This window comes from Poecilia mexicana, unplaced genomic scaffold, assembly GCF_051168715.1.
Source record: "Poecilia mexicana isolate PSO_F unplaced genomic scaffold, ASM5116871v1 scaffold_2, whole genome shotgun sequence".
In the NCBI taxonomy this organism is placed as follows: Eukaryota; Metazoa; Chordata; class Actinopteri; order Cyprinodontiformes; family Poeciliidae; genus Poecilia; species Poecilia mexicana.
The window spans coordinates 5689705-5704513 of NW_028263371.1; the positions used below are offsets into that span (position 1 = coordinate 5689705).

At 41.5% G+C, this 14809-nt stretch overlaps 5 protein-coding genes and 1 long non-coding RNA gene across 6 annotated transcripts; 3 read left to right on the forward strand and 3 right to left on the reverse strand.

The window, feature by feature from the left end:
- Positions 1 to 724: 724 nt before the first annotated feature.
- On the reverse strand, positions 725 to 1192 carry LOC106910787 (histone H2B 1/2-like). Its single transcript, XM_014977478.2, has one exon. The coding sequence runs from the start codon at positions 1156 to 1158 to the stop codon at positions 784 to 786; it is 375 nt and encodes a 124-aa protein (XP_014832964.1). The 5' UTR covers positions 1159 to 1192; the 3' UTR covers positions 725 to 783.
- On the reverse strand, positions 1071 to 2395 carry LOC148160350 (histone H4). The gene has a single exon (XM_088009655.1). The coding sequence runs from the start codon at positions 2372 to 2374 to the stop codon at positions 2063 to 2065; it is 312 nt and encodes a 103-aa protein (XP_087865781.1). The 5' UTR covers positions 2375 to 2395; the 3' UTR covers positions 1071 to 2062.
- A 1187-nt stretch (positions 2396 to 3582) lies between these two features.
- Positions 3583 to 4080, reverse strand: LOC106910781 (histone H3). Its single transcript, XM_014977471.2, has one exon. The coding sequence runs from the start codon at positions 4045 to 4047 to the stop codon at positions 3637 to 3639; it is 411 nt and encodes a 136-aa protein (XP_014832957.1). The 5' UTR covers positions 4048 to 4080; the 3' UTR covers positions 3583 to 3636.
- A 308-nt stretch (positions 4081 to 4388) lies between these two features.
- Positions 4389 to 5857, forward strand: LOC106910782 (histone H2A-like). Its single transcript, XM_014977473.2, has one exon. The coding sequence runs from the start codon at positions 4416 to 4418 to the stop codon at positions 4800 to 4802; it is 387 nt and encodes a 128-aa protein (XP_014832959.1). The 5' UTR covers positions 4389 to 4415; the 3' UTR covers positions 4803 to 5857.
- Positions 5858 to 6047: 190 nt separating this feature from the next.
- LOC106903363 (uncharacterized) lies at positions 6048 to 9695 on the forward strand. Its single transcript, XM_014967094.2, has 2 exons — positions 6048 to 6195; positions 8123 to 9695. The coding sequence occupies exons 1-2, from the start codon at positions 6177 to 6179 to the stop codon at positions 9610 to 9612; spliced, it is 1509 nt and encodes a 502-aa protein (XP_014822580.2). The 5' UTR covers positions 6048 to 6176; the 3' UTR covers positions 9613 to 9695.
- A 2211-nt stretch (positions 9696 to 11906) lies between these two features.
- Positions 11907 to 14245, forward strand: LOC148160351 (uncharacterized). Its single transcript, XR_015764488.1, has 2 exons — positions 11907 to 12038; positions 12408 to 14245. It is a non-coding gene; the product is annotated as an uncharacterized LOC148160351 (long non-coding RNA).
- Positions 14246 to 14809: the final 564 nt, after the last annotated feature.

Sequence of the window (14809 nt, forward strand, 5' to 3'; positions counted from 1 at the left end):
AATAAAATCCACCTTTATACAGCTTTCAGATGAGATGATTTGTATGTTGCAGATCATATGTATCTATTGGTAACCAATAGATACACAACTTTATACACAAAGATCAGGACAACTGCCAAAATAAAAGCCTTCAGCTAAACCAGGACAGAAATGCTCCAGAAAGGAAGTTTCAGTAGCCACTATTTATGCTGCAAATATTTTTACAACCTGCTTTTGAGTTCTGTACAGCAGACATGAGTCAGGAATTTATTTTAAATATTGTACACATCAATTAAAATTTACATTCAATTTCTGTTTGGAATTGTCAAAAGATACAACTAAAGGGCTGATCAGGCACAATGTTTTAAATTTTTTTGGATAATTTGAGATTTTAGCAAGATCTCTTTAAAACCAGAAATGTTAAAAAAAACTGTTCATTAGATAAAATATAAAAAGTAGAACTGGAGCAAACTGGTCATTATGCATTGAGCCGCTCTGCTTTCAGAGCATTTTCTTTAATATTGAAATAAAAAAAAATAAATGCATGGAAACTAAATCCTGTTCTCATGCACCATTAGTGTAATAATTTGGCCACAATGGAAATATTTATAAAACATAAGTAAAACATTTCAGTTTTCCCACATTATAAGTTAACTTGTTGCTTCATCACAACTAAAAACCAAATATTTAGTTTTGAAAACCAGACACATTGAGGTAACAGGAGTGTAGCCCTTGAGTGTTGGTGTGTGGCTCTTAAAAGAGCCGTTGTGTTGTTGTGTCCAAGCAGCAGCAGCAACAGCTGGTTTACTTGGAGCTGGTGTACTTGGTGACCGCCTTGGTTCCCTCGGACACGGCGTGCTTGGCCAGCTCACCGGGCAGCAGGAGGCGCACGGCGGTCTGGATCTCCCTGGAGCTGATGGTGGAGCGTTTGTTGTAGTGAGCCAGACGGGAAGCCTCGGAGGCGATGCGCTCAAAGATGTCGTTGACGAACGAGTTCATGATGCTCATGGCCTTGGAGGAGATGCCGGTGTCGGGGTGGACCTGCTTCAGCACCTTGTACACGTAGATGGCGTAGCTCTCCTTCCTGGTCCTTCTCTTCTTCTTGCCTCCTTTGCCGGCGGTTTTGGTGACCGCTTTCTTGGAGCCCTTCTTGGGCGCAGACTTGGCGGGTTCGGGCATGTTTTCTCTCTGAGGTTACAGCAAAGAGTGAGCAGCAGCGGAGGGAAGCTGCTCTTATACAGAGCGAAGGGAAATCCGTCAGTACCGCCGCCTGACTGTGATTGGCTGAGCCAGCAAGCAGGGCGGGGCTGAGATCGACACGAAGATGATTAGTTTCAAATGTTGCGCCTGATTTAACTGAAGAAGGAAAAGGGCGGGAAGAAGAACTGAACATTTTCACGTTCAGACCTCTTATATAATGTATGAGGGTTTTACAGAGATAAATAAAACACAGCAGAACTACAACACTAAAGAGCAGAGTATTTCCTACACCTTTACATGCATTTCTCTCAGCATTTCTTTATTTTTAGCCAGTAAAATTTAATTGAAACCAACTAACTGGCGAGTTAATGAAACAAACATGTTTCATATGAAAACGGTAGTGTAATAAAAAATATAAATCATGCGGCAGTGATTCTCAGTCTGGGTCCTCAAGGCACACTGCTCTACAAGTTTTAGATTTATCAGCGCATTTGATAGCTGATTAGAGGCTTTTTATTGGCTGGCTTTATCAGAAACCAGGGGAAAATCTAAAACATGCCAAGAGGTTCATCAAGAAAGTATGTCCTTTTAACAAATGTTCAGACAAATTGCTACTTAAAACTGGTCTCCCCACACCAGGTGATTTTCACTGCCAAATTGTGCTCTATGGATATTAACCATTTAAATATATACTTTTTTTTTATACCTGACGTTATATGAAATAAAACTGCCTGGTTTTCAGCCAGCATGGTTGGTTTCATTACAACTTAATTTGAAAATAGCGCAAGACTTGAATCACATCTGAACAAGTCCCTTTGCCCCACAAGCAGCAGTTGTTGGCCCTGAAAAGGGCCTTTGGTTCGCTGTGATCAACGGGCTGAATTTAACCTCCGAAGCCGTACAGAGTGCGGCCCTGCCTCTTCAGAGCGTACACCACATCCATGGCGGTGACGGTCTTCCTCTTGGCGTGCTCGGTGTACGTAACGGCGTCACGGATCACGTTCTCCAGGAACACCTTCAACACACCGCGGGTCTCCTCGTAGATGAGGCCGGAGATTCGCTTGACTCCGCCGCGGCGAGCCAGACGGCGGATGGCCGGCTTGGTGATTCCCTGGATGTTATCACGGAGGACTTTACGGTGGCGCTTGGCGCCTCCTTTGCCCAGACCTTTTCCTCCTTTGCCTCGTCCGCTCATTATGACACTACGGCGATTCTCTGTAGTAATGAATCTACAGCTGGTTCAACGGGTTTGTAGCAGTCCTCCGGACGTGTTAGAAGACAGAGAGTTTACCTCAGCTGGCTGGGGCTGGGTCTTCCCTTTGGCGCCACCTACCGACCAACATCAGGAAAGAAAAAGTATTGCTGCTTTTGAAGCTCTGAAACGTTCATTGAAATATGATAAAGTTAGTAGATTGGATTATATAACATCATGTGGCCAGAGGCCGTAAGAAAGATTATAAACTAAGATGCCTTAGTGTCAGAATATTATATATATATATATATATATATATATATATATATATATATATATATATATATATATATATATATATATATATATATATATATATATATATATATTTTTTTTTTTTTTTTTTTTTAATAGGTGCATCACACGATAATGAATGATAGCCTGTGTGATGATATAATACGATCTGGAAATAGTAAAGGATAATGAGGTAGGAGGTCTATAACATAAATAAAGCCCAGTGGTTTTTCTTTTGATCCCTGCAGCATGTTTAGATATTTCTAAGATTATTCTGATCGACTGTCCAGAGAAGCACTGAGATCTAACAAGACAAGAACTTTCTCAAGGATTTTAGATAAGAAATGAAGATTTCTTTATTAATTTATTAAATCCTCTTGATTGAGAGAATATTTCTAAATAATGGTTTAATTACAGCTACTATAAAAGCACTAGATTTGTGTCTGCAATGGAGGCAGAAATCAAAGGGAACATTTCTTTAAATGACTGAGATCAGATCCAACATTCAAGATGGTTTAGATTAGGTCAATATTTTTAACTGGCGGGGAAAATACCTCACAAGAATGAAATAATGTCATTTTGGACGGTGCCAAGAATTCATTTTTAATCAAAATTTTCATGAAGAATCTGATTAATCCCACCTCTGTGTTTGTCTAAATGTAAATGTAGTTATGATCTAATTAACTGTACTGATGTTATGAAAGAGTTTTTCTATAAACATCTCTTTTGAAAACATTGGCCAGATGTTTAATGTAAGACACTAATATCTCCTCTTATTTTCTGAGGGGGTTTTTTTGTTGTTGTTTTTAAAGTTTTTCGATTTTCATTTACTAGTTTCATTCATCGTGTTTCCAAACATTTTTGGTCTGAAACTGTGAAAGGAAAAAGCTCTTGAGAAAATGTGTGTGTGGCTCTGAAAAGAGCCTTTGTGGCTTGAGGCCTGCTGTGTGTGTGTGTGTGTGGTCAGCAGCTTAAGCTCTCTCTCCACGGATGCGGCGGGCCAGCTGGATGTCTTTGGGCATGATGGTGACCCTCTTGGCGTGGATGGCGCACAGGTTGGTGTCCTCGAACAGACCCACCAGGTAGGCCTCGCTGGCCTCCTGCAGAGCCATGACGGCGGAGCTCTGGAAGCGCAGGTCGGTCTTGAAGTCCTGAGCGATCTCTCGGACCAGGCGCTGGAAGGGCAGCTTGCGGATCAGCAGCTCCGTGGACTTCTGGTAGCGACGGATCTCCCGCAGAGCCACGGTACCGGGCCTGTAGCGGTGAGGCTTCTTGACGCCGCCGGTAGCCGGGGCGCTCTTCCGGGCCGCCTTGGTGGCCAGCTGCTTCCTGGGAGCTTTGCCTCCGGTAGATTTACGGGCGGTCTGCTTGGTTCTCGCCATGTCTGTTGCTTTCTCTACTGAAACACGGACAAATATGTCGGAGGGAGCGGAGAGCCGCCGCTGTTAAAGTGTGGGAGCAGCTGGGAGGAGGAGACGCTGCTGGACATGTGGGGCTCCTGATTGGTGAGCGGCTCCTCCTGGAGCTCAGCTCCGCCTACAGAGCTCCGACCTCCGGCTCAGTCCTCGCTGCTCATTGGAGGAAGCCCGCTTGAAAAAGTCCGCTCAAACTCACCGGTGTCCCGCTCTGCTGGAAGCTTTTCTGGTTGGTTGTTTCATTGACTCCCGCTCTCTCTGCATTCGTATAAGACCAGGTTTCATCCGCTGCTCGACATTTTTCTCGAGTTTCATCTCCAGAAAGAAGCTTCACAATGAGCGGACGAGGCAAAACCGGAGGAAAGACCAGAGCCAAGGCCAAGACTCGCTCCTCCCGCGCAGGACTGCAGTTCCCCGTGGGCCGCGTCCACAGGCTGCTGCGCAAAGGCAACTATGCGGAGCGAGTTGGTGCCGGAGCCCCCGTCTACCTGGCGGCCGTCCTGGAGTATCTGACCGCTGAGATCCTGGAACTGGCTGGAAACGCTGCCCGCGACAACAAGAAGACCCGCATCATCCCCCGTCACCTGCAGCTGGCCGTCCGCAACGACGAGGAGCTCAACAAGCTGCTGGGTGGAGTCACCATCGCTCAGGGTGGAGTGCTGCCCAACATCCAGGCGGTGCTGCTGCCCAAGAAGACCGAGAAGGCCGCCAAGGCCAAGTAGAGCTGCTGGCCGTCAACACTGCTGGAGCGCAGACCCACAAAGGCTCTTTTAAGAGCCACTCACCTGTTCAGTAAAGGGCATTATTCCTTTTTTCATCTTTAAAAAATGCTTTCTAAATTATGATTACAATGAGAAACTACTGTGTGGTGAAAGGGTTCAACATCTGGGGAAAATGGGATTCTGTATTTTCCATGTCTGTATAAAAGAAAACGAGCACAAAAAAAACAATTTGCATTAGACTCCATTAACCATGTTACTCCTAAATGTCCTTAGGTTAACTTATCCCACTATTATAAATTCTTGTGCTCTTTCTTCTTTCCTTTTTTTTCACCCCAGGTTCCTGTCTTTATTTTTGTTATTTCCTTCCTCATGCTCTCCCTTGTTTCCTTAATCTCTCATCCTTTGAAACATTTCCAGAGGTCCCCCCTCCCCACCTCCTTACCCAAAGGGTCCTGATGGCGCTCTTGACCTTTATGTGTAAGAATAAGAAGAATAAGACCTGCTGGGTCTTCCAGCATGACAATCACTCAAAAATGTACAGCCAGGGAAACTGAGAAGTGACTCCGGAAGGAACATTTCTAAGTCCTGGCATGGCCCAGACAATTTCCAGACCTTAAACCCAGGAGAAAATGTTTGGAGTGAGCTGAAAGTCCATGTTGCCCAGTGACAACCCCGAAACCTGAAATATATTTGTGAAGATATCAGTATGGAGGAGTGGGCCAAAATCTCTACTGCTTGAAAGCCTGGTTAAGAATTGTATGAAAAATCTAATCTCTGTAATTGTAAACATCTTTACCATATATTGAGTGCCATTTTCTATCATATGTTTATTTTATGCAATAAAATGCAAATCAAAGACAACACAATGTAATTTTTCGCATTTTTTTTAAGATTGCGTCTTTCATCATTGAGGTGTACCTAATGATTACGAACCTCAGAGACTTGGCAATGTATCAAATGCCTTATATCATAGGTTGAGATTGTTAAAAACAATTACATTATTAATTACATATTTTTTTCTATACTAAATAAATATGACATTTTTTTTGTTGTTATTTCAAGTGGGTTTTTTTTGGGAGGGGGGTTGGGGGGGTTTACATTAACCAAAACTACAGATGGAAGTTTACTGCATTGACTCTTTTGAACCCCACAGACAAACACGTTGAACAGAGATCCTGTAGATCTGCAGGAAAGATGATTCAGAGAAGCGAGTTGGAAAAGAGGGCGTGTCCTGCGAAGGCTCCTTTACTATGGGGGTAGAAAAAAAGAAACCATCTTAGTCAGGTTTTACTGCGAGTCCTGTGAGCACACAAAGGAGGAGAGAAGCATTTCTGAGAAAGAAGATTTCCCTGTGTCACCTTATCCCTGGACAACATGGCACGGAATAAACTGAGTAAGGCTACATTTAATATCAACAGTTTCATTCACATCTTTGCTGATGATCCAGTGTTTGTGTGTGGTTTGCTCCTTTGTTCTTGTAAACTGAGCTGAAGTAAAACAACCGCCGGACGGGACTGCAAGTGCTTTCATTATTGGTTAACAACACAAATGATTCATGTTAACTTTTGGAGCTTAAAGTGTTCACACCAGGTTTTTATTGTTTATATCTTCCATCTTTGCTAGCTGGATTAAAGTCACATGTAGCCACGCACAGATAGGGATCACTTCTCCTGGTCGAACCTGAAAAACCTGTTTGTCAAAGGCTGCTCTGACTGTGGGTACATTGTCCATTACGACGAGGCAACAATGTGCACTTGAAGTCAGAGATAAAGTAGTGACAGATACTGACAGAAAAAATCTCAAACTAAAATTACAAAAATGTAACCAAAGTTTGACTGCTTTGGCTGAAAAATGCGTGGTTTCATATGCAATGCAGTCAGCGTAGATTTTTTCTTATGGAATCTGTTCAGTTTGGCAGATAATATTTTTCTGAACATGTCTGAAACCCTAAAAGCTGAAGGAAAACATAATTATGAAGTATAAAAACACATAAGTTAATACTGATGTCATACTGCAGGGGTCCCATAACTTTTCCCTTCTCTGCTGGGGGGCCGGAGTCAGTTGTAACAGAAAAAGTGTGACGATTGTAGAGCCTAAATGTAAAAATGTATTGTTTTCCAGAAAGCACAATCAAATAACATTCTCTGGGTTCTTCACAGAACAAAAGTCAGGAAATAAATAATAACACTATTAATGAAATAAATAATAACCAAATAACCATCTCTGGGTTCTTCACAGAAACAATCCAGGAAGGATTATAGTCCGTATTTTCCGAACTATGAGCCACAACCCCAAAGTTTTTTTTTAAACCAGTAAACATACACATACCGCTCCAGGTTTTCCACAACGATGCAGCAGCAGCAGAGGGGGGCGGACACCCAACATTTGAGTCATAACAGGTCAATTGAATATCACATTTATTAGGGTTGAAAAAGAAAAGTTGCCAAGTTTAGATTTAACTGAACTGATTCTGGCAGTTTCCGAACAGTAACTGTAACAGTAAAAGTGCTGATCCTTCGTTTCTGCTACTAGCATGTGCTAAATGAAAATGGTCGCCTTCTTCTTCTTCTCCTTCTTTTTCTTCTTCTTCTTCTTTAGATCTCAACAGCAGCTTGCATCCATTATTGCTGCACTACTGCCATCTACTGGATCCTAATATCTATACCTCAAATTCTCATAATGATTCCAGTATTATTTAAAAAAACAAAAAATCTTCTTTTTCCCCCTCAATGCTATTTAACTGATCAACAACATTCTCAAATTTCAATTCCCTATTAAAACCTAATTCCGTTTTAATGGGCGCTTTCTTCTTTGATTTCCAATTTTGACTTCCAATGATTCACTTCCTGCTAAAGAGCCCCCTGGTGGTTGAAGAAAAATCCACATATAAGCGGCTTATAGTCCAGAAAATACGGTATATGAAAAATATCTGAATGCTCTCTGGTATTGTTCAGGGGGCCAGACCAAATGTGGAGGCGGGCCGGATCCGGACCCCGGGCCGTAGTTTGGGGACCAATGTCTTACTGTTTTCTGAAGACTTCATATTACACCTCATTTCCATTGATTGTGGTTCTGATCCAAAAGTATGACAAGAAATCATTACTATCAAGTCGAAATAGTAAACCAACTTTTACCTGGTAAAAATTATTTTACAAATTTCAAATGTGATGACATTTGATAATGTGGAGTTTTCAGAAATATATATTTCTACCCACCTGGCATTTTCTGTCCGTGGTACAGAACAATTTTTTTGCTCCTGAAATAGTATGAATAAAAAAAGCCAAGGTGATAAAACAATCTGCGCCTTCTTTCTTTTCCAGGAAACAAGAGCCAGTTGATGGAGGCGGCTCTGGGATTTGCCCTGGGAGCCGTGGGAGGATGCATACTGGGCGCTACGGAGGACCCGGTGGATAGGATATTGTCTGCGATGACTGCAAGTGGTCCACTGAAACCAGTGATGGAGGAGGTCAAGGTGATGGGTCCCCTGGGACTGGGCACGCTTGTGGGAGCAACAGCACTGACAACAGCGATGACATCCGTCATAGCAGGAGTTGTTTTGGCGGCGGCGGTAGCCTCGGTGTTTGTAACACTGAGGAGCTGCAGCACCTCCAACGCAGACTCTGCTGGCTTGTGGGCATCAGCGGGGTGTGCTGGCATTCTAGGGACCACACTCAGCGGAGCAACATTTGGGAAAGCAATCGAATGGATTGTGAAGACCTACGGCATGGTGGGACTTCTGTGGGCTTTAGGCCTGTTCACCGTTCTTAAACCGCCTCTTAGTGTTTTATTCCAGCTGGCATGGACCCAGGGAGAGACCTGTTGCACTCTAGGGGTTGATGTCATGTCCAGAGAGAGGGAAGACATTGAGATTATTGAGTGGCAGCAGAGACAAAGGGTGGCTCTACAAATAGAGGAGAGGATACTGTCCATAGAGAAGGGAGGTAACCAGGTGGGTGACAAGGCGAGATGGATCACTGAAAAAAGAGAAAGGGAGGCGATAGACAAGAGGAAAATCGAGAATAAAGAGGCTGAAATGGAGCAAAGAACCATCCACGACTGGATCAACACCATTTTGGTCAAACAAGTCGATTTCTTGGCTTTCACAGGAATACCAATGGCGGTGGTTTCCTTTGTCACCTCAGTTTTGGGATTGTTTGGCTATGGGAGCCATCAGGTTGTGCTTATAGTGCTTCTGGCTTTAGTTGTCCTCATTGCCTTTGTTCTTATGCAGTCCTCTGACTTTAAGTTCTGGATGTTGGTGGGGTGCATGGGAATGTTTGCAACCTTCATCATTGCCATGCTCACGCTGCATGCCAAGCAGGAGGCCGTTGTAACTGCTACGAAGATGAGCCAGGCGGGGTACAATCAGTCCGCAGAATCTATCAGCACTCGGATGAACCTTCAGTCTTCCCTGGAGGCTGTGAGCACGTCCTTTTTTGGGGCAAAAATGTGTCAGCTGGGCCTGGGGGCCACAGTGGGAGGGGCATTAGTTCGCAGAGCAGCTGGCGAGGTGAAAGTTATTGTAGGGGCTGCTTCGGTCGCAGGAATCCTACTCGCAGGGATGGACGCTTTAGCTACAGTTCTGAGTGACGGAGAGATGGCGGGTGCCATGCTGGGAGTGGTTGGAGCAGCAGGGGTGTCAGTTGGCGCAACATCAGTGGCAGCTACAAGATGGTCCTCATGGCTGGGAACTGTGGGGACGGTGGCAGGGCTGATTCTAGGAGCATTAGGGATGGGAAAGTTGCATTTTGTCAATATTGGGCTTCAGCTTCCTGTGGCCTTTGTGTTTGCAATGTCCAATCCTTTTTAACTAGTACTGTATTATAATACAAACTGTTACTGATTTCTAAATTATTTGCATTTACCATGTTTTAATAAAGTATATTGAGATCATGTTGGTTTGCTAGAATTTGTTGCGAAGTCTAAGTGTGATCTGGTACACTTGACTTTGTGTGCCAGATCACAGAAGTGAAACCCTCCTGTTGACTGACAACACTCTATAATAAACATAACCTGGAGAAAGTGTTTCTCTCTGCTTTCGAACCAGAGACCTTTTGCGTGTAAAGCAAAAATGCGAAATCTGACTCACCTAAAAACCAAGGTCTTGACCCGTTTTAAGCGAACTCTAGTGCGGTTCTACTGCTAACATGAGAAATGGTTAATGTTGAGCCCATTGTTGAAGAGTGTTTGTTTGGCACATCTGCCAAAGACAAAAGAGAAATTCTACAATCGCTGAATCTGACACCACGCCATTTTTGTTTGCATTTCATAAAAAAGGAAGTTGTGGTCAGAGTCTTGCTCAGAGGTTTAATGTCTTTTCCTTCAGTGGTTCTTGGTGCAGCAGGAGGGGGTAAATAGTTTCCTCAAAGAGTTTGGTTTGTCTGACACAGTGACACCAGCTGAAAATGTAACAAATGTTGCAATTTTGGTCCTCAATCGAACTGAGTCTACCAGACAATGAGATGTGAAAACACCCTTAAACAATTTCCTTATTACAAAAACCCAAGCTGTGTCTTCATGTCCCATTTGATTGAGCCAGTACTAGTGAACAAGACAACAACATACATTTCATTAGCTTAGTTTTAAAGTCTACAAAGCTACATTCAAAAAATAATTAGCAAATGTGTGATGTTGGGGACTTTTTTTAACAGCTTCCCCTTATGCAATATCAAGTAAATATCTTTGACTTGTAACCAATGACTCAACACTGAGGAACATCTCTAGGATGCCATCTTTATTCTCCAACCACCCAGACAGGGTGTCACCCAAGCCTTTTTTTTCTGTACATAAACATGCTCACAGAAAGACATATGGCTAAACAGATCACAGGTAACATATTTGAAATATCTAAACAACATTTACATATTACATTCCAACAATATTCAGAGCCGTTTTATTTCATAACTGGTAACTAATGTAAATTAAACAATGTGTATATAAAACTTCAGCTAACTAGGACCGCAGTTGCTCTCTTACCTCCCGGTGCCCGTTAGTTCAGTAAACAAAACACTAAAATGCTCACTAAAAACAAGACTAAATAAGTTCTTCAAAAGGTTACGTTGTGAGAGTAAGACCACTGTGGACTCTACTAACCTGTAAACAGGAAAAACCATGTTGGAGTAACGAGACAGAAACAAATCCGTACTTAACAAATCCTCCATTACGAGAGCACACTGCCTCCTACTGGTAGCTTTCTGCTACTGCAATCAAGTTAATTACAATAGATGCCAAATCTTGAAATTAGAAATATACATAAAAACACATATCAAGTAATTCAATATCAAAACACAAAAAGAAAACAATAATAATAATAATAATAATAATAATAATGATAAAACAGAAACCATTGCTTTTTGTATATGCCACATCTGCACGTTTGTAGCTAACAATAGTTGCCCCACTGAGTCAACTCAGTGACTTTCTTGTCATATTTCAGACAAAATAAATTGGTATCGGCATGTCAGGCTTTTCAAAGATTGGTAATCGGCAATCGGCCAGAAAACTGCAATCGGTGCAGCCCAACTTAAGATGGAATACATAGATATCCATGACATCGTTTGATTAAGTTAAATTATATCTTAGGTGTAATAGATTAAAAGTCGTTAAAAACGTCATTTATAATTGGAGTCTTTCTCACCTGAGAGTTTGGACCGGGCTGAGTCTGAACCTTCAAATAATTTTAATTGGAGAAGTTTCACTTAACAGAAGTTGAAGTAAAAATAATGTTTGTATTAGATACATGAATTATCATGCTCTGCAGCAAACAACATATCTCCAACTACAGCTCAGAGCAGCTCATTGACATATTAATGCAGTAGCCATGTAGCCTGATGGAGAAACATTTTGCTAAGCAACGTCAAACATTGAGAAGTTAATTATTGTTATCAAACGTTATCAAACACGTTGTTTTGAAGTCAAAAAACCCTAGAGACATTTCGGGCCAACCAGGAGAATCAACTCGTTTAAAGTTAAATCTCAGTTTCACACAAATACAAACTCTGTAGCATTTTGGCTGTTGAACTGGACCGTTCCAGGTCCCTATCAAGCTAATTTTCTATTAGCAGCTCCACAAATCTTTCTGATAAACATTACATTATCAAGACACATTAAAACATACCTTTATCTTTGCTTTCTCTCTCCCTGAAGGATAAATCCTTTTTTGCTAACTCATCTTCCACCGGTGATTTGGAGGTTTGGACGCGATCTGCACAGCAGCTCAGATTATCGTGCAGTGCGGTACGTACCGCGGCCACCCGGGGGCCCCCCAAAGCAATTCATTTTTTAATTTCTCTTCTTGCCCATCTTAAGAAATATTTCTATAATACATTATCAAATATATATTATTGTAAAAATAATCACAACTTCATAATGAATGTCTGTTTTTGTAATTTAATCACATAGAAATTATTACTAAAATAAAAAAAATATATGTTCCACTTAGGGGGCCCCCTAGCGACCCCGGGGCCCTAAGCGGCTGTTTAGTTTGCTTATGCGTTGGGCACGCAGTGATCCATTTTCAGTCGGTCTCTCTCCTCCTCTAGCGTCTTTTTTTCCTTTATGAGTTCACTGTTTCTCTTTTCAAGTGTGCTTTTGTCTCTCCTCAAGGCACAGATGTTTTCCAAGAACTTTCTGCACTGATCAGGCTTCAGTCGCCCACACTCTTCCTCCATCTTGTGGTTTTCATCACCAAACTCGGATATGTTGCAAGCTGAGGCGGGTGCGAACTTGTTTGAGTATACTGAGAAAAAAAGAGAAAATAACTAACTGCTATGGCTGTCTTTTGTTGTTGGTGTTTTTTTACCTACACTCTACGAAACAAAGAAGTGACACTCACATGTAAGACGAAGCGACAAATTGAGAACGGCTTGTATGATACATAGTGCGCCGATGATGAGGAAAAGCAGATGATAGCGTCTTCTGTCTGCAAGTTAAATGAATGTATATTTAAATTGATAAGCCAAAATGAAGATGTTTGTAATGTTTTGTGTTACCTGATAAATTTGCTTCCCCGTACGGCTGCTCATTAACGTAGTCTCTCATCTTCGGTCTGTGCATTGTCCCGATTTCACCATCAGCTAGACACTGAGTGATGTCATCCTCCTGCTTTTGGTGCATTCTTAAAGAACGAGGAAAGACAAACTTAGAAGTGGTAAGAAAAGAGGAAGAGACAAGCTTAAAAAATCCCCACATATTTTATCATGTGCATCAGACAGACAAACAGATAGATGCATTTATTGGCTGAACAAAATTGTAATTTTCCAGAGCGATGATTCACTTTGTATCTGTGTGTCATACAAATTCAATGGCCTCCTTTGAATGTGCGGATGTAACATGGCAAAATGTAAATCATAGGGAGCACATTTTCCCAGGAACTGTATGTATACACACAGACATATATCATAATGGGATAACATGCATTCATGAAACATTGTTTATTACCTGTGCAGTTGAAATAAATAAGTTCAACACCTTAGTCTATTCAGTTGTAACAGAAATAGTGAATCAGCCAGTCGAGAACATTTAGGGATCTGAATACGATAAAGACGACTGAAGATCAAACCAATCATCAGACTGGAGAAGCAAAGAGGATTTATGCGACTCTGAACATGAAATGTTTTTTTTGGTCCCAGAGTGGCAGGCCTGTGTCTTTTGGTAACTCTTCATATTTTTACGTCATTTCCTGTGGTTGGCAGAGAACTGAAATGCCTTCAGTGGAGAGGAGAATGGGCAGGCCAAATAAAATGACCAAATATAGGCATAACAATGCTCTAAACGTAGAGCATTTCCAACCCTGAAGCGGATAAGCTACAGCAGAGAGAGACCGCACCAGCTGATAGTTCCTCCAGCAAAAGACATGAAACTGATGCTATGATCTACCCAGGCCCAACAAAACTGGACCATACCTCTTTTGAAAAATGTTTCTTGATCATGTATGTGGTGGTCTCAGGGTTATGGCATTTGGAAAAGTGTTGGACAAAGTGTCTAAGCTAAAGGTCTACGCCAAACAATGGCCTCCATAGCTTCTGACCAGTGGGATGTGACTGGACGGCAGACTGACACTGTAAAGACAACAATTCAAAATGTCAATATGGAACAAACTGTCTGAGGAATGTGAATGAAGAAGTTCATATAATCTTACCAGAGTGCGTCTGACTGGAACTGAACAGCAAATGTAAAAAGAGAAGAAGAAAGGAATAACAGGCTTTAAACGAGAAATGTCTATATATTTCTTTGCGTACCCCAGATAAGCATCAATTCTCCTACTTTTAGCACAATAATTCTCTGCTTTCTCCTCCTTCCCTTTCACTAATATCTTCCTTGTTTGATCAAGTCGGGTAACTTTGAAAAAAAAAAACTGAAGCAGAAATTGTGGTTCAAAATGTGAAAGATTCATCAGAGAGAAAAACAAATGTGAGGAACTAGCTGAACAAATTAAGAAAGAATGTTTTCAAAATCCTTGAAAGTTACTTCTCTAAGAGGTATATCAGATTTGATTTGTAAAAGAAGAGCCACACAGGAAATTAGCAAATCACAAAGCGGTGGTGTTGCCATGGTTGAGATTTAATGACGATTTTAAGGCGTCTTTAAGGTAAACCTTTGCCTTTAGTGGCCGTTGGCAGTTTCACCTGCAATTCTAAAACAACTCTATCCAATTCTCAAAAATTGCAACATAACGAGGTTATCGTTCTCCTATTGTCATAGTTCAATATATTTATGTACATATATTGTACAATTAATGTTGCAAAGTTTCAGTTCAGACCTGATCCAAAGAGTTTAAACAGGAATCCCAGCAGACGTTAAACAATACACACCTTTTAAAATCCATATAAATAATCTTCAAGTGTGCAGTTTGTAGCCAACACAATCAGAACCAAAGGAAGAAAACTGATTTTAAATCATTTTTAAAAATGACTGTGTTACAGACTTGTGAAACCTGTTCCCTTTAATCATTACGATTCAGAGCAAAGGTTTTATTGAAATATCGTTTCCTTCTTCACTTTTTCTTA

Bases quoted from the DNA above. Each gene is read 5' to 3' on its own strand.
- LOC106910787 (XM_014977478.2), bottom strand. From the start codon at position 1,158: ATGCCCGAACCCGCCAAGTCTGCGCCCAAGAAGGGCTCCAAGAAAGCG.
- LOC148160350 (XM_088009655.1), bottom strand. From the start codon at position 2,374: ATGAGCGGACGAGGCAAAGGAGGAAAAGGTCTGGGCAAAGGAGGCGCC.
- LOC106910781 (XM_014977471.2), bottom strand. From the start codon at position 4,047: ATGGCGAGAACCAAGCAGACCGCCCGTAAATCTACCGGAGGCAAAGCT.
- LOC106910782 (XM_014977473.2), top strand. From the start codon at position 4,416: ATGAGCGGACGAGGCAAAACCGGAGGAAAGACCAGAGCCAAGGCCAAG.